This window comes from Coturnix japonica, chromosome 4, assembly GCF_054131305.1.
Source record: "Coturnix japonica strain WE chromosome 4, WE-NBRP24, whole genome shotgun sequence".
Taxonomy (NCBI): Eukaryota; Metazoa; Chordata; class Aves; order Galliformes; family Phasianidae; genus Coturnix; species Coturnix japonica.
Window position 1 is genome coordinate 47,213,109 of NC_140666.1, and position 18,232 is coordinate 47,231,340.

Sequence of the window (18,232 nt, forward strand, 5' to 3'; positions counted from 1 at the left end):
CGAGGTCCCCCTCCGGGCAGCGCTCCCACAAATCTGAGGAGCCGCGGGCTCTGGGCTGGGATGGGGTGGAGGGCGGACCGATATTATGATTATTTTTAATCTCTTCCGCCTCCTGTACTTTCTGGCAGAACATTTCATTGTCTTTTAGGCTCATTTTAGAAAGCTGCCACGGGTTTGCACGCTTGTTTGGCTTTTTCAAAGCTCACCATACGCAGCTGTTTTAGCCTATGGCCACATATGGCATGCGAGTAGGGACCCCTATAGGAGAGTCGTCCTCCCATTACCTCCACATGTTCTCTCAATGTACTCGGCCAGGAAACCACCTCTCCGCTATGCATTAAAATATACATCTGTATCTTTCTTTCCCGAATCCTTCGGGCAACTCAGGGTCCCTGTCTCGTCTGCACGGCACCCACCGATGGGAGCCGCTCCGCTCCGTTCCCATTGTTCTGCGCACACGGCCGCTCCCGGCCGCACCGTGTCACATTGGGACCTATTGGGGCTTTCCGGCTCGGTTTCGTTCCATGGCGTTATATTTTCCTTTCCTTTCGCTGTTTTGGTTTTGCACCTCTATCCCTTGCCCGAATCCGGGTGCCGGTGGGAGCGATGGGATGGGAAGCGGAGCGCAGCATTACCAAGTCACAAAGGAAACGTTCCCTTTCCTTTCGAGATTACACACAGACACAGCCGAGCGTTGCCGAATCTTAGGGGGATTTGTTTTATTTCATTTTATTTTGCTGGAACAAAGAAATGGAAGCGCGTGTTTTAATTCGTTTTTTTGTTGTTATTATTATTATTTTAGGATCACGAGAGTGGTTTTAAAAATTATATTCTTTTTCTCCTGGAAAGGAAAGGTTTTTTTACCCGGAGAATGTGACCCTGCAGCCGGAGGGGTTGCCGTTATCTCTGTTTCTTGCAGACGGCTCCAAACTCTCTCCCACCGCCCCGCCCTGGCTGCAGCAGCGGCGGCGGCGCAGCGGGCGAGGGCTCGGGTCGCCTTGCGGAGGTATTGCTGGGATCGCCTCGGGGGGAGGTGACCAGAGAGAGTGTCATGAAACGTACAGAACAATAAAGTTAAAAGTTTGGGAAAAGAAGCGTGGCACTGTGTGTGGGTCCCGCTGAGTTTGGAATCGAGGAATCATTAGGGTTGGAAGAGACCTCTAAGATCATCATGTCCAACCCATCCCCACCCTGACCACTAAACTACGTCCCTCGGTGTCACATCACCACGTTTCTCGAACAGCTCCATGGACGGTGACCTCAGCACTCCCTGCGCAGCCCGTGCCACTGCATCACCACTCTTTCTGAGAATAATTTTTACCTAATAACCGACCTGCACCTCCCCTGACACAACTTGAGGCCGTTCCCTCTGGTCCTAATGATAAAGCCAGTTCTATCGCCTGCTCCTCGAGCCGGTCAGGCTTCCAACCAGCCAGGACTCGGCAGGGTGTAGCAGCAGGTGCAAGGCCATCTCCTGGCAGCAGCAGCGCGTTCTGGTGGGAGCAGCCCAACTTCCCAGCGAGCCAGGAGCCTGCAGCTGCCCGCACGTAAGCGCGGCACTTAGGAAACAGCTGCCGGGACATAAGGTGGAAATCTACCTGGCCCGATGTTTGCTTTGGAAGCGAGCACCCGCGCTGGGAGAAAAAGATAAAGCCAGCGCCTGGCCGGGGGCTGAAAGGAGAGGGGGGAGAGGCCGATTACAAGAGCGGCTTTTGTTCTTGAGTCTCCCGGGGCCAAAGAAGCTCTCGGCCGGTGGCGGAGAAGCCCCGGGCTCGGAACGCGGCACCGCACCGCTACCGGGCCGGGCCTGGAGAACACCGACGGGATGTCGCCCAGCACGGGGATGGCTGCGGGCCGCGTGACGTCAGTGCGGCTTCTGCTCCGCGCCGCGAGATAGAGGCAACAGGGCCGGGGGAAGGGAGATCCTAATCGTTCCCAGATGGCTCTAATAGCAGATATAAAGACTTACACAGCATCCGAGAATAAATTTGTAATCAACGCTCTACCATCGGATTATCAAAGCGGCTACTTCGGGAGGGGAAAATGAAGGTGGAGGGCTCTGGGAAAGAAGAGGCAGACACACACACGGCTACGGGGCGGGATGGGGTGCGAGGCAGCGGGTAGCCCCGGCCCGGCCCCACGTCCTTTGGCTACAGTTAATGGGAGCACGCATAGTTCAGGTAAGCGCCCCGCGTTAATCTCCGTTGTCTGAAGCAACAAACCCCAATTAGAAACGGGGAAAAAGTAAATTGGAATTAGCTGGAGAAGGCGCGTATTTCAAAGCCCACAAAATACAACAGGAAAAAAACCAACCAACCAACCAAAACAAACAAACAAAAAAAAAACCGTACTCCAAATTAAAAAAAAAAAAAATAATAACAAAATGCAAAGCGTCGATAAGCCCCTCGTTACAGCAGAGGGGATTATGCCTTCAGGAGCGCGGAATGCGTTTCCTTCCCATCGCTGCTTGGAAGTTCCTCCTGGGCGCTTCTGCGACCGCCGTGCGGTACGTGTGAAGGAGGAGGATTAAGGGTGAGTTTCCGAGCGCGGGAGGAGGATATTTTGCTTCGAGGTTTTATTATAAACCTTCTCCCCCTCCTTCCCGCCCACCTTTGGGGATAGCCTCGGCTCAGTGGCATCCGCCGGGCGTGTTTATGTCCGTACAGAGCCCGCGGATGTCCCGGCGCTCGTTCTGGGGGTGTCTGCGGCTTGGGAAGAAGGGAGCCCGTCGCAACGCTGTGATAACAAAAAGCAAATTAGCTGTAACCGTTGCAATCATCTGCTGACGTACGGAAGAGCTCCTGAAAATGAGAGGGTGGGAAAAAAAAAAAAAAGACAAAAACCAAAAACAAGAAAAACACACAACAAAAATTAATCAGCGAATTTTAAATCGCAGTTATTGAGCTGATCTGCCCCACTGGCAGATGCACGTCCCACAGACGGGGAGCACACGGGGCAGCCTCGGGAGACAGCGGTCGGGATTCGGCCTGCACCTCCGCCAAAGGAGCGGTGGGCTTTGGGTGCCGAGGAGAGGCCGGCCGGGAGCACTGCTGCTTCTTTACAACGTGGGGAAAAACCAAACCAAACCTCGTTTGGTCTAGAAGTGAGCGTTAAGCCGCGAGCAAAGCCGGGCTGGACCCACCCGGTTGCACCGCATCACACGGAAATACTGCAGAGTGGTTGGGCTGCCTACGGTCGGGTCCACAGCAGCAACTTGCCACGCACCTTCCACACAGCTGCCCCGAGGCCGCGGATAACGCTCTTATCAGTCCCTCCGCTTCACAGAGCGGGGCCGGGGCGCTGACATCCCGGCTACCATCAATTCACCTTCTGCCACCCCGCTCCCCCATTTAGCTTTTTGCCGGCTCCGGCCTGTCTAGGGCTCTCGTGGACTGTTCCTGAGAAAACGGTAACATCCTCACTGCAGAGCAATTAAAAGAGATCCTTCTTAGCACGTCCACGGGGACTCCCAGGGCTGAAAAATGAGCGTTTGAAGAGGAGAGAATTACGGATCGGTAAATCCCGGAGAGGGCAGCTCCCGGCCTCAGCCCTGTACCCTGGATAGAGACGAAGACTGACTGGGAGGGCAGAAAGGGGATTGGGGCTGGGGGCAGCAGAACCCTCTGCTTTTTCAGCCCTGCCTCTAGCAGGCAGGGCAAAGTATAGAATGGGAAAAGTCTTCGCCGCAAGTGCTACAAACAAAGGCAAGTGGCTGTAAACACGGCCCGACGACGAAACGCACGGCCGGGCAGCCTGACCCGCCGGGAAGAGGGCACGGCCCTTTGGTCCCGTTGTCGTAACCCCGCAACCTCCCCAGCGCCGGTGCGGTACGCCCTGATCTTGGCTCGGGCAATCGCACCTCTACCTCCGCTCATGGTCGGGGGCGGCGGGAGCCACTTCCTCGGGCGCGGACGGGCACACGGCCGAGGACCTGCAGAGAGAGCCAGCACGGGTTTAGTGGGAGCAACGATACCAAGCCGAGGTTTATCACGAAAGAGGCGGAGGGGGCTGAAAAAAAAGCTATGTAATTCGTGAAAGCTTTAAGAACCACTAAGTTAATAACACTAAGCTCACCGCAGCAAATTGTAAATCCCCATCCCACGCAAAGCTCCGGCCCTGATCCCTCTTCTCTGCTCTGTACGGGATTACCTGGGCCAGCGGGGCATAGAGAAGAGCCAGAACCCCCCCGCGTCCCGCAGCCTCCGGCCCCGCCGTGGAGCCCCCGCCCGATAAACGCTGCAGGCACAGGGTGGGGGGAACCGTCCGTCACCCCCTCCTCTCAATCGGGCACTGGGTTAAAAACGAACCTCGGAGCCATCTTTATAATTTAGTTTACTTCCGAATATTTTAAATATTATGAAAAAAAGCCATAAACAACGCTGTTATTCAAAACATTTTGAGGTATAAAACATAAAAAGATTTGGGTTTCTTTCCCCACCCTCTCTCTCTTTTTTTTTTTTTTTCTTTTTTCTTTTGTAAAAAACACACACAGTGGTTTATTGAGTACTTACAACGCTTACACCTTCAATATTAATTAGATTCCACTTTTTCCCTTATGGACGGAAGTGCACATAACCAATAACTGCCGAAAAAACATCTCAGAATACCGAACAATCACAACAAAATCACGACACGAAATACGGAGCCGACCGAACGCGGGTGCAACTGCTTCTGTTGAAATAGAACTTTATAATCCCAGGAATATTTATATCCAAACGGCCAAGTATTAAAGATACACTTCACATACACACTAATGCCAGGGAGGGATTGGTTTGTTTGGGTTTTTTTTTCCTCTCCTTTCTTCTTCTCTACGGTTCTGTTTTTCCCCGTGGGTTTTATATAGAGCAAATAACATTCACGAAACGATTAGAGACGTTATTACCCCTTACCAAGCCGGAGTTTCTTCTTCATAGCCATCTATGGAATGCTTTTTCCCTCTCCTTCAAATATCCACATTTTAGGGGGGTGGGGGAGAAATTGCACATAAATAAGCGGGATGGTTCCGAACGCGAGAGTCCTCGGGGTGCGCCGAGCAGGGCCCCCGTTGCGCTCACTGCTTGAGCTCCAGCGCCCAGACGTGCTGCGGCCAGCCTGTCCGCCCTTTGGTTTTCTTATCGCTGCTGCTAACTGTGCTTTTCAAGATTTCATTCTGGGGAGACAGGATGCGAAGGAAGAGAGAGAGAGAAACAAAGCGGGGAGAGGAGAAACGAGATTAGGCAAATTCCTGACTTCCTGGCTCGTCCCGGCCGCGGCTCGAGAGAGAAATCTGCGAGCAGACGCCGCTCGGCCTGGGGCCTCCGCGCTGCGGGGATGGGGCGCTGCTCTCGGGGCGGCCTCTCTGCGGGAGGAGAGAGCGGGGCTCGCCGCTCGGGAGCCCTCGGGGCTCCGGGACCGCGCCGCATCGCGCCGCACGGTCGGGCCTGAGGCGCAACGGCAGCCTCCGAAACTCGGGGGAACGCGGCCCGAGCTCGCCGTGAGGCCCTACGCGAAGCTGGGATGGGAGAAGAGGGACCTCCCTCTGAAGGTCGCGGGGCAGCTCCGACGCGAAGGCGCCGCCGGGCCGCCCGGCTCCGCGGTCATCGCGCCCCCGTCCCCTCGGCGAACCCCAGCTCCCGCCGCCGCCCGCAACGAGCCCCTCCCGCCCCGTCCCGCGGCACTGACCAGCTCCTTCTTCCTCTTCTCCTCCTTCACGTCCGTCTTCTTGATCTCTGCCTTGAAAGCCTCCGCCTCCCCGTTCTGGTCGTCCTTGGCCAGCAGGTCCATGAGGTAGGCGATGTAGCTGGTGGCCAGGCGGAGGGTTTTGATCTTGGAGAGCTTGGTGTCGGCGGGCACGTTGGGGATGCACTCGCGCAGCTCCGCGAAGGCGCTGTTGATGCTCTGAGTCCTGCGCCGCTCCTTGCGGTTCGCCGTGCCCCTGCGCTTCACCGGCCGGGGCCCCCCGAGCCCGGGCGGGCCGCTCCCGGGCGGCACCCCCCCGTAATGGGAGTGGTCCATGCCCGGCGCCCCGTTGGCGTACTCGGGGCTGTAGGACAGAGCCATGCTGTAGTCGGGGGGGGACATCTCCGGGTGGCTGCTGATAAGCCAGCCGTGGAAGTAGGGGTTCTCCTCGTGGCCGCAGCGGGTGGCGGCGGCGGCGGCGGCAGCGGCGGCGGCGAAGGGGTAACCCTCATGGTGCACCACCGGGTGGTGGGGGAAGCCGCCCACCAGACTCATCGCCGCTGCCTCGCGCGCCCCGGCCCGCCCCCGGCCCCGAACGAAGTTCTCCCGCCGCCCGCCCCAGCCCGCCGCTCCGGCGGCACCGCTCGGCCCTCAGTGCCGCTCCATGGGGCGCTGCTGCGGAGTCTCCGCGGTTGCCCGAGCGATCCCCCCTCCCCAGGCGCCGCCGCCGCCGCTCATGCGTTGTGCCTCCACCTCCTTCTCCTCCTCCTCGCCCGGGGCTGGGTCTTCGAGGAAGCGCGCACACACGCGCGAGAGAGAGGGAAAAAAAAAAAAAAAAAAAAAAGGAAAAAGAAAAAAAAAGCCCTACGGAGAGCAGTCGATCAGACAAATGGACTCGGCTTCCCAGCCCGGGCTCTTCCTCGCCTCTTTCTTCCCTGTTCTCTCGCTCTCAAGTCCGCGGCGGCCCGGCCGGGTAGTACTTACACGCGGCCCCCCTCCATACGCCCCGGCCCGCTTGCCGCTGCCCTCTCCCCTGCGCTCGGGGGCCGCGGTCGGCTCCTCTCCGCGCCGTGGGGCTCAGTTAGTGCTCGGCGCTCCGCTGGGACATCGGGCGGGCGGCGGGGCTCGGCTCGGCGCGGCCCGGGGCACTGGCAGGGCTCCCCGGGCCGACCTCCATGGACAGCTACATGTTTAGGGCCGCTCGGGTTAATATATGGCGTCAGAGGCGGCGACCGCCAATGGTTGGAGGCGGGGGCGGAGTCCGCGGGTCTCCGCAATAAAACTTTTTGATGTCGGCCCCGCTAATTGCCCCGCTCCTCGGCCGGGATTGGCTGCCCCTCCGCATCCAGAGCGTAATTAAAACGAGGGGGGGTGGGGGGCGGAATTATCATGGAGGCAGAGGTTAATGCAAGTGTTTAGCAGATGCCTTACTGTAAAATCTTCGTTAAAAAAAAAATTATATATATATATATATAGCAACAAAATCATTAAAACTTAAATATGGGACAATCTCGAGCCAGGTACAGTATGGATGCTGGAGGTTGCTTGGCAAAAATCGTTGCGATCGTGCCGTTTACGGAGCGCTTCGTGCCGCTCCGTAGAGGATCACGTAAAAGCGGCTTCCAAGGGCACTGCGGAAGGCCCGGCTCGGCCGCGATGGGCGACACCGCGTCCGTGCGCGTAGCGCCGCGTAACGCACATAGAGGGAGTGTGGGAGGAGAGCACCGCGTCGCGTACCGGGAGAGCGGGCTCGGCCGGGACGGGGCTTTCAGCCGGAGCCGCTCCGAGGCACCTCCACTGACTCCGGTTCTGAGCGCTGCCCCCCGGCCCGCGGCTGCACCCGCACCTCGAGCAGCGGTCCTGGCGCGGTGCGGCTCCAGACGTCAGCTCCGTGCTTATTTAACTGGGCTCGGCGGTAAGTCACAGAATCTTCCTTACAGCGTGTTCGGAGCCTGCCGCATCGCCTTTAGCGACAGATACAGACACTTTTCTCCGCATTCTCACTCTGCGGTAAAAAAGAACGGAGCCCGTGGGATGCACAGTTCCAGGTGTTTGACTTTGAGGGGAGGAAAGCGAACCCCAGGCTGTGACCCGCGGAGTGCTGGGAGATGAGGCCGACTGCTGTTATCCTCAGACGGAGCCGAGCATAGCTCAACTGTGGGGAAATACCAAATCCCCACCCTTCTGCGCACTGCCCGACGGCTGAGCTCATTCGGCGTATATTACAATGCGACCCCGCACTGTAGGCAGTGTGGAAAACTGTGTCAACAGGAGCCGAGAGGTCGTAAATTAAAGAAAGAGAAAGATAGAGACGGAGGAGCTGCAGAGGCGGCGGCGGAGCCGCGGGTCCTTCTCCTGCGGGAACTCGGAGCTCTCGGGGCGGAGGCGGCGGGGATGCCTGGGGACGGCACTGGGGAAGAGCAGGCGGGGAACGGGCCCGGCGCTGGGGGAAGGAGCAGCACTGAGCCCGAGGTTCCACTCGGCCGCATCAGGGGGCTGTGGGGCAGCAGGAGTGGCGGGCTCGGCGGGCACGGCCGGGGAACAGAGCGGGTGATGCCAGGCTCCAGGGGGAAGGGGAGAGTTGTGTGCGGTCTCTGGGGACGGTACAACGGGACAGAAAGCGCCTGTGCTTGTGTATGAGTATACATACACCCGTGTGCGCGTCCGGTGTACGCTACGAAAAGGCAAAGCCAGTCCAGACGTAGAAAGTATGTAAATACACGTTCGGCCATACGTACACATGCTTGTATCAGTCTAAAAAGACTGATAATCTCTATCTATGTATGCGCTCACTTGTTGTATTGTCCTAAGGAAATAACGTATCTCCGGTGTAGATTTTTAGATCGCAGAGAGGCCACGGGACCCCGCGCCCGTACAGCCCCGCGAAGGCCGCCGGCACAGCTCCTGCAGCGACGGCCGGCACACGCCGCTCCTCCGGCTGCTTTCGGCCGCGGTGCTTTCCTCGGTGCGAAGCAGAAGAGGCATTGCCGAGGCTGGGAGAGTGCATGGGCTGAGGAGGGGGACGTGCTCCTTTGCACTCCCCTTATTCGTGTAGGAGCTTTCTGGCACGCCACGGGTTGGACCGAAACTGCTGCAGCGTCCGTGGCACTGCGTGACTCCGATAACATCCCCTGTGATGAAGGGAACGGAGAACGTGAGACAGAGAAAAAAGAATAAAAGACTCAGAAGATGTGGCTCAGAATATCGGTCTCGAAGCTCGAATCGTTATTGCTCAATTAGCTTTGGATAAAGGGGCTTTCCCGCTAAAGCACCCAGCAAGACCATACACATAATTTTCCTCCTACAGCCCAGCGATTGCTTATGCATTTCATAAAACGAATTTTAGTGCGAATGCCTCCCTAGTGTCCTCCCCCAATTCCTCTCCTCTCGGGCCTCGCTTTGCTGGAGCTTCCACAGCCCTACACAACGTCCACAGGACAAGGCTCAGGGACAGCTGACAAGTTTTTCCCATCTCCCATGTATCGATTTGAATCGTTGTATTATTTTTTTTCCCCACTCACAAATCAGTCGTAAGTCTTTTCAAAAGAAAAGGAAAAAAAAAAAAGTTAAAAACAAAAACAACCCAACTGTCCCCGTATGTCACTTTTTTCCTCGCCAGGGGGAAAAAAAAATAATAAAAAAATAGGTTGCACGTCAGGCGGGGATCTCTGCTGCCAGACAGCACTTTCCGAGCTCGCCGCAATTAAGAAGTTTTGTTGGCGACCACGCCGAGGCTGCTTTTCCCTCCCCTCCACCTCGGGCTCTTTCTGTCTTTGGGCATTTATCTGAGGGTGACTCACTGGGGACAGCAGAACGACGGCGGCGGGCCGTTTCGGGGGACGCGAAGCCGCCCGGGGCCGGGCAGCGGCGGCCCCACAGCGTCATGGGGTTCCGTGTCCCGTCCCGCTCCGGGCGGCCGCGAATGGCCCCTCCTTCATTCACCTTGCAGCTCCACTAACCCAAGGAACCCCCCCAGAACCCCAAGGGCACCCCGGCCCTGCCGTCTCCACCCCCGGCTCTCTTTTCCCCTGGTTTTCTGCCTACCACATAGCTCGGCCGCCCGCTGCACGGCTCGGAATAGCTTTTGGATTTATAGCGTGCGTGATGTCACTGACTGGGAGCTAGGGAATGGGAGAAGGGTGTAATTCTCGGATGGGTTTGGGGACACTGTGGTACCCCACGTCCCAGCGGCACTTCCTTCCTCCAAGACACAGCTCAGGAGTTCGTGAAAGACCACAAAGCCTCAGGAAAGTGGACTTCTGTAAGGAGGCACCGGAGAAATATCATTTGAAGGTCAACCTGTCAGCGTGGGTTAATGAAAAGGACTTGTGCCTAATGGGCCTACTTATGCCCGCAGTTACACTCAGGCAACCTCGATTTCAGCGTCTGGGGCAGAGGGCAGAATTGGGCCCACCAGGCCCGAACTAATTGCTGCCCTTGAAGGTGGAGGAACCCTGCTTTACGTTACTGCTATGAGGAATGAACGTCCACATATTTCAGCCACGATAACCAACACAGTATAAATATTAAAAAAAAAAAAAAAAAAGAAGAAAAAAAAAAGAAAAAAAAAAAAGAAAAAAGAAAAAGAAAAAGGCATACACAAAAAAAGCAGGGATGAGGATAGCCCAGGACAGTGAGCACTATGCAGGTTGCAGTGACTGGCGGTAAGCACGGGACTGTGCGCATTTTCCTACCGCATGTGTGAGCAATTATTCGAGGGCTGCTGATATTTGTGACCGAGGATCCAGAGTTGCATTCAGACCTTAGGAAGAAATCATGGAAAGAAAAAGAAAATGCAACGAACTCAAACCAAGAGCCCCTTCTTTGTCAAAAGGACGATAATAAAGGCTGCATGAAATGCTGCTGTGAGCACACAGTGTGTCTCTGTGTTCCTTGGTTGCCAATCTCCTGAACACCCCCGTGTATTATCACGCACACGGATGCCTACAGACACGCATACATTTTTCCATGTAATGTTATTTGCGTTCCTGGGAAAGAGCATCCTCTCGAGCCACTCTTGAGCCCGGTGCTGGTGAACTCGCTCATGGGTGCCGTTGCTTTATTTCTGATTTCTCCTCCAGCATTCGAAGTTCACGCACTGGAGGGATTGGGTTGGCATCGTTTGGGGTTTGACAAAATTAAACGCTCCCACTGTTATCGACGGAAAGACCTCACCGGATAAGTCAGGGCTTTAAGCACCGTTCACACATCAAAGGCAACCAAGCCTGGTTTAGCAGAAGTCCCTTCGGAGGGTGGGAAATCCCTTCAGCGCCCCCCTGCCCGCAGCCCGAGCTGTGTGTGCCCGGTGCCCGTCTGCCGTGCGCCCGCATGGCATCGTCGGCCCAGCACTTGTCCGGGGCAGCGGAGCGCGGGGCCTCGTCGCGTATCTCGGTGTAATTGATCTGCCCGAGTGAGGTCTTTTTGGTAATTTGGATACACCGAGACTCCAGTTAATGACATATAATCAGCCTTTAGGTCACTTGGTCATTCTCTTATTACAAACTCCTCCTGCTCTCTCTGATCTCCTTTCAAACTAAATTTCACACAAACAAATAAAGCAAGACAGGGACAAGTCCTTAAAACGCAAGAGAAAAAAAATATCGGAGAATTGCTCGTTGGGAACTATAAACATTTTTAAAAAGAAAACCCGAAAAGATAGGAAGGAACATCTTATCGAGAAAGAGAGCATTGTGTACAAAGCACGGGGGAAATCGGTCTGGCTTCTGTTAAAAATGACATAAAATTAAAATAAAAATAATTACAAACAGAAATGGCATGGCATAAACAGAGGGCAGGAGGCTTTACTGGAAAAGCACGATGTAACGTGCTCTGACGACACTACGGCCGATCCGCGGGTGTGTAAAACACTCATTTGCTTCGCTTTCGCCGACAAAAAAAAAGAAGGGGGGAAAAAGAACTAAAAGCCTTTTTCTCTTCGGGAAAGTAACAGAAAGAGCCGCGTGTCATTTACCTCCCGAGACCTGCAGGGAAACGAAGCCGCGGCCAAAGCCCTGGGTGTAAATGCGACAACAAAAATAAATATTTGACATCACGGCGCAGAACATATTTTACGAAGTCAACACTTTGTTTTCCTGCTTTTCATTTTTTTTCCTCCCCCCCTCCCCTCTCGGAAAAGACAATGCCCCTTTTTATTAGGTGCTCCTTAGGAGGTTATTTTGATCTCGCTCCAGGTCCGTCTCTCTGCGGGGAGCACCGCGCTGCGGTGTGAGCAGAGCGCGGAGCCGGGCGGGTCCGGGTGGCGGCTGGGGATTTCTGGCGGGGCGGGATTGTAGCGAACCTCCTGTTTCGGAACCGGAGCTCAATTATAAAATGGAGGGAGAGCGGATCTTAATGTTAGCACTCGAGGAAGAAGCCTGAAAATGGTCTGAAATCCACATTCCCTTTGCACCTTTCAAAACGTTATCGACGTGCGTTTTACCAAAGATCTCGTTTGTATTTAATATAGGGGTTCAGACAGCCGCTAATTGAGCATGTACGTGTATGAGAGGAAAAGAGTGTCACAAGGCCCCAGCGCGGAGCATATCAGTGACAAACCTCGTTGCTGGCTCACTACATTAGCTGCCATTTCAACATTTCCAAGGGCCTCCGCTCCTCCGTCCGCCGGTCCGCAATCGGCTGCTCCGAAGCGCGGTGCCGCGGCAGGGACCCGGCCCTGTAACGCGAAGCGCTCAGGGAGGCAGAGCCCCGACGGGGCGCACGCTGGGGGCCGGCACCGGCCCTGCCCCGGCCCCTCCGCTACCCGAGGGTAGCAAAGGGGGTGCGAGAGGCCAGGCATGAGACCGGCCCATCTGTCCCCCTCGGCCCCTCGTCTTCCCGCTGCTCCCCCAACCTCGGAGGAGCCCCGAGGCCTGGGGGTGGCTGGAAAGTGTTAAGCGCTACCCCCTCCTCCTCCTCCTCGAGCCCCCTGAATGCCACTGCTTTCCTCTAGAGGTCTCATTAGGGAAACCCTAACTGCTATTTTCAACATTTCCTCAATCAAGCGCCTTTAAATAGAGCTCCACAAACAAATTGGCGGCAAAAAGCGCAGATCTTGTCAGGGGAGAGGCCGCTCCAATATTTCACCCTTGTTTGCTTTGTAATTACGGCCGGGCCGGTGGCTACCTGCCCGCTGGGGCCGGCTTCCCTCGCCCCCCGCTGCCGACACCTCTCCCACCCAGCAAGCGGTCCCGGGGGCGGCTGGAAGGGAATAAACAAGAACTAGAGAGCAGCATCGCTCCGCACCCAGCTCTGCCCGAGCTCTGCAGCTCCCAACACGAGGGATTCCCCCCGAAGCCCTGTCCCGAGAGCTGCCCCCGCCCGGCTCTGAGGGCCGTCGCTTTTGCTTTGCAGGCTTCTCTCTCCCGCTCTCTGCTAAACCGCTGTTACGATTTGTTATATTTTCCACAGCTGCTTATTCTTGTTTGACTGTTGTACAAAGCCGCTTTAAATCTGCTGCAGGAAGAATAAAAGTTAAAACCGCTCTTGGACGGGTTCCTGCAGACTCATGGGCGAGTCCGGGTCCGTGGCGGTCCCTGAGCAACGCCGAGAAGCCCCTCCCGCAGCCTGGGGCAGCCGCCCGCTCTCAGCGACAACAAAAATCGGCGCTAATTCAATTACGGCTGAAGCCCGCGTGTAGCAGAGGGGAACTTTGGCGCTTAGGAACTAAGCTGCTATATTCGCTTGGCTATAAAATGACGAGAATATTTTATGGCGGAGGAGAACCGTACAACACAAAAGGGAAATATGACAATAAATCTCTTTTTATGGATCCTCTCTAGCAGCAAAACCGCAAGGATTCCACGGTTTTACCGCTCAGCCGTTTTACAGGTACATCTACAGATGCCTACTCAGAGAAGAGCGCCCCGTTTCCCACCCCCCGCCCCACAGAACGGGGACGTCCGACACCGTGTCCCCAGCCCAAAGTCAGCCCCCCTCGACTTCCTCAGGCGCAGCACCGGCACAAGAGCTCCGTGTGAGCGCTCAGAGGACACGGACTGATCAGTTACGGTGCCACTGCGGTGCCCTTCCCTGCTTTACTGACATGCAGAACTTTAAGGAAGAAGTGAGCACTCTACGGTCCCTCTCCTACTGAACACATACAGCTACTTTCTTTCTGGTTGCTCCCAAATGATAAACGTTTGAGATCGTTTATCCACCCATGGAGCTAAAACACAGCTCTTATTTCACAGGGCCAGGTTTATAGAGAGATTCATGTGCTAAAATAAGGATAGGTAGTTCAGGGGGAGGATTTCAGAGTGGCAAGGAGCCCAAAGCTCCTTGAAGTATGTGCAGGTTCAGCATGGAAACCTCTTTGATGATTTAAACCCTGGATATGTTTGGAAACCAAAATACACAGCTCTCTGCTCTCAGTACCTTCAAAAAATTTGCCTTACAGAGAATATATTATTTCAGAGTCGTGTTCCACCGTAAAATGGCATTTATATGCCCTAAAACCGTTTTATTAAATGCTAGCAAGTCAGCTTCTCAAGCAGTAGGATTATTTTTCTCTGCCCCCATGCCTTGTTTTGGCTCTTTCTTATTATTGAGTCCTAATCAGGTTTACTCTGGTCACCAAAACCCGATTTAGGTTACCAAGAGAGCAAGGAATAGCTGCTAGGTCTGGTGGTTTGCTGCCAGGTTGTGATTTAGAAGTGCAGGCTCAAATAAAATAACTTCACGTATCGTCTCACAGTTTGACATACTTATTTTTCAGTGGATGAGGCAAACGATTTCAGAACCCTCGTTTTCTTAAGAAATGCTGTAGAACAATCTACGGATCTGATACCTCAATCCTTTGTGTGTGGAACAACACCTACAAAATGTAACGGGGGAAAAAAGAAAGATGACTCTCGCTGACAGTCACAGTCCTCCTCATCAAGTGAGTTGTCCTGATTAAGACTGCAGGGTTGCCCGGGGGAGGGGAACCTATTTGTGTGAATTCAAATTTGCATGTGACTACTGCTAAAGGAAATGATGGTCGGGATATTCTTGAGATCGCTCCAGTTCGTTCACCAAACTCACACAGAGGGTCAGAGCACAGCACAGACCGATTGTTCTCCGTTTCCCACTGAGAAGCTGTCCTGGGCTGATCTCTATTGCACAGATGCACTGCAAGCGCTGTTTTACAGCCACTTCAAGGACCTCTGTGCTAGTCTGCGGATCGCAGCACAGGCAGAATAGAAGGAAGACTGAGCCCTGTATGCACAGTTATGCTCAGTGAGCTGGAGGCCAGGGGCTTTGCCCTGTGTGCAGTGGAGCCCACTGACTCCATGGGTGTACTATTCCTTAAGATATGTCCTAACTTGTAAAAACTGTGCATGCCCATTTCATGTGATATGTGCATGCTCACATCTGGGCTGCATGTGTGGAAAAGTAAAGGCACACACCGCAAACAATTTTACATGTGCAATTTTCAAAGTAGGGGTCTATGGGTCTACAGTACAGTATATCTACAGTGCATAAAATGACATTCTTCTGCACAGAAGAGGATTTTTAAGTGGCTTTCAAAGGGAAAAAAAGCAACACACAATTCTTGGTAGCTGAGTTATCAGCAGCTTATTTCTTTTGGTGACTCCTGGATCTTTCTGCAAACCCACCAAGAAAGTGTTGCTCCTAAACGGCAACATGCACACAGCAACCGGAATATTTCAGATCTTCATTTCTACAGGCTGATGTTATTAAAATTAAAAACATCTGCTTTGAGGAATGCAGATTTTCTGGATGTAAATGCTTCTCTACTCCCACGGTAAATTCAACTACTCATGAAACAAAGTGTGATTCTAAACAGCCATCGCATGATTTTGCACAGTAGCAAAGGGAACAGTGCTTCCCTTACTGTTTTCGTTGTTCAAACAACAACAACAAAAAAGGATAAAAGCTTTCAGTTGAGAACGCATTCCTAATCCCTTTGTAGGTAATGGAGTTCCTATCATGTGCTTCTCTGTGACCATTTTGCCATGCATACTGGGCAAAGGTTCACCCTGGTATCTCAAGGACAGCTCCCAGAGAGATGTGCCTGTGCTTGGGATAAGCTTTTAGATCTTTGTCTGTTATCAGCTTACCAATGCAGCTTTCTGACTGGGGAGAGTGTTGAGCAGAGCCCCGGCAGTCTGCATTTCAAATGCTCTCATCTCATCCCAATTAGAGGCACCCTGGGCTAGAAACTCCTCTGCAAATCCAGAGAAAAACTTCCTCCCTTTTGCATTCCCCTTAAAATTGTTTGGATAAACTCGAATATTCGTGTTAGCTTCTCATGTGCTGAAGATAAGCTCTATATTCCTGTTCAAGAATGAGCAAATACATTTATTGACTACCACAACAACACATCGATTGCTGTGCTATAAGTATGCCTCTACACTCTTGACTAATGATAAGTGCAGACTGTGGAGCTGCACTGAATGCTGTGGTATATACATGAAACATTTTGTTTCTTTTGCCTGTTGGGATATATCTAAAAAATAATAATAAATAAATGTTGCAAATATTCCATCAATCCTACTGGTCAGGGAACTGGAAAAAAGAAAAAGAAAAAGGAGATAATCCATGGGAGGACACTGCCCTAATCCACGCAGATGTGGTGTATGACTAAGAAAGCACAATGTGCATAGGAGTTTGTATGGTGCTACCCAGAAGTGAATAATGGACATTCTTTTCTCACACTGACTCCTCATAAATCTGCCACTGGCTAAATTTGAGGGTTTCAGAAATGGTGTTTAAATGGAAACTGAGATGAAAGATAGCATTAGTGTAAACTAAGTAAAAAACCTTGATGCCTATCCATGTTTTAGGAAAAAAAAAAAAGAAGTATAAGATGTTCAAATACTTTTCTATATGAGGAAGAACTTGTCCTCCCTTGGACCACAGGTAAGAGCCTCAAGTCAGGTTATTTTCCAGTAGGCTGGAAGACCTCCAGGCTTGACTGGTGCAGACCTTTTCTCTGACTATTTTCCCTCTTTCTGACATTTTTCTTACAACTACCTTTATCTTTTCCTATTCCAGGACACAATACGAACCACTGAAGATAGTGTAAAGCAAATGGTAATGAAAGGTCCCCTCACAGTTTTCAGTTTTGTCATAATATTAACGGTGTCTTCAATCAAATGACCACCGTAATCGTATGTTGTATATCTTCAGAAACACAGCAACTGTAATTGTTTAGCACCAGAAGTGATCAAATGTGTGATATAATTTGAAACTGCACAGTATTTTTTTTACTGAAAAGTTATGAAATCCAGCAATTAGAATGATTTAATTATTATTCCAGAGTTATGTCACTATTTTGTAAGAAGAATTTTAAACAAGATTTTTCTTCCTGACTCTTTCAAAATTTCCAGTGTTTTTATACCAGAAGATGACAGCTCTTTCTTCCCACACCCTATTCCATAAAAGTATTGGGGTGTTTTCAAGATACCCCACTCTTCAGTCTGGACTCCAGCCATTTTAAATACTGATTGCCACTACACACCATTGCTGTCAACAGAAGATCTTCTATCTGTAGGATGGATGCTATAAAGTCATAAATAAGGTCAAAAGAAGGCTTTAAGTTTTAATATTTTTTATATCCTTTCTTTTGATGCATACACATGTACATATGCATATCAAGCTATTGAAAAATTTCTGATTCTCCTTTCTTTGGAGTCCTCATGGATGATGGCATTTGTGAAGGCAGGTGTCTCCTTCTTAGCTGGCTAGAAGCAATTTCATGAAGATCCTGTGGGAATGTCAAGCATTACAATCTTAAAAACTGGAGATTAAAGTGATGAGAAAAATAAAGTAAAATTCACTCATTATGTCAGATATCAAGCAAATGCTTAAAGAGGGGAAACAGCTAATGATGAGTCCTGTGGTTATTGCTGTGAAACACTGATTGCTTTTCTGGTGTGAAGTAAGACATGCTGTCAGTGAATCCTAGATTAGACTCTTACTCTGAGGGGAGGGGAGACAACTTTAGTCTCTTTGATATATGAAGAAGAGAACAGTAGTTGCCAGGCAGAACTCCCCAGCTGAAATCTAGAAATGGATCTGAGAAGCACATGAACATGAAGATTCATTGCTGTCCAGGGGATGCTTCCTAGCAGGATAGACACTGTAAAAGCAAACCAACAGACAAAACATCCTTAGAAATCCTTTATTTGTTTGTTTGTTTGTTTGTTTATTTTCCCAGTGACTTAAAAATACCACAGTTAAAGTTATTATTAAGCCAGATTAATTGAAGTGGATATTTGTTTTCAAGTTTTAAAGCCAAGAATGTTCTTTGTGCCTCTGCCCATTTCTGTGCTCCATGTACCCTGGGCTGTTTACACAAGGATTATCTTGTTTATTTTACAGTTATTATGCTTCACAGAAACTAATCAAGAGAATATTTCTTTTTTTATGACAAAAAGTGGATGTTGAATTGCTCAAGTTGCTTTTATACAACATTCTTGGGTTTGTGATAGTGTGATATTTAATAAAGTGTTTATAAAGACAGATATAATAGTTTATCAGATCTCAGGCAGTCATAATAACAAAACTGCCCTTAGCCTGAGTGCTATGTACTATTCTTTGTAATTTACAACACAGCACTTTCTAAATT

The 18,232-nt window shown here is 51.9% G+C and overlaps 1 protein-coding gene and 1 long non-coding RNA gene across 2 annotated transcripts; one reads left to right on the forward strand and one right to left on the reverse strand.

Moving 5' to 3' along the window:
• Positions 1 to 4,315: 4,315 nt before the first annotated feature.
• HAND2 (heart and neural crest derivatives expressed 2) lies at positions 4,316 to 6,848 on the reverse strand. Its single transcript, XM_015861828.3, has 2 exons — positions 5,662 to 6,848; positions 4,316 to 5,149 (listed from the first exon to the last, which is right to left on the reverse strand). The coding sequence occupies exons 1-2, from the start codon at positions 6,211 to 6,213 to the stop codon at positions 5,051 to 5,053; spliced, it is 651 nt and encodes a 216-aa protein (XP_015717314.2). The 5' UTR covers positions 6,214 to 6,848; the 3' UTR covers positions 4,316 to 5,050.
• A 103-nt stretch (positions 6,849 to 6,951) lies between these two features.
• On the forward strand, positions 6,952 to 17,473 carry LOC146761057 (uncharacterized). Its single transcript, XR_014945339.1, has 2 exons — positions 6,952 to 14,536; positions 16,657 to 17,473. It is a non-coding gene; the product is annotated as an uncharacterized LOC146761057 (long non-coding RNA).
• The last annotated feature ends 759 nt before the right edge of the window (positions 17,474 to 18,232 follow it).

Excerpts from the sequence above, each read along its gene's own strand:
- HAND2 (XM_015861828.3), bottom strand. The coding sequence starts at position 6,213 with ATGAGTCTGGTGGGCGGCTTCCCCCACCACCCGGTGGTGCACCATGAG. Across the intron at positions 5,150-5,661 it reads AGAAGAGGAAGAAGGAGCTG|AATGAAATCTTGAAAAGCAC; the intron begins GTCAGTGCCGCG and ends CTGTCTCCCCAG.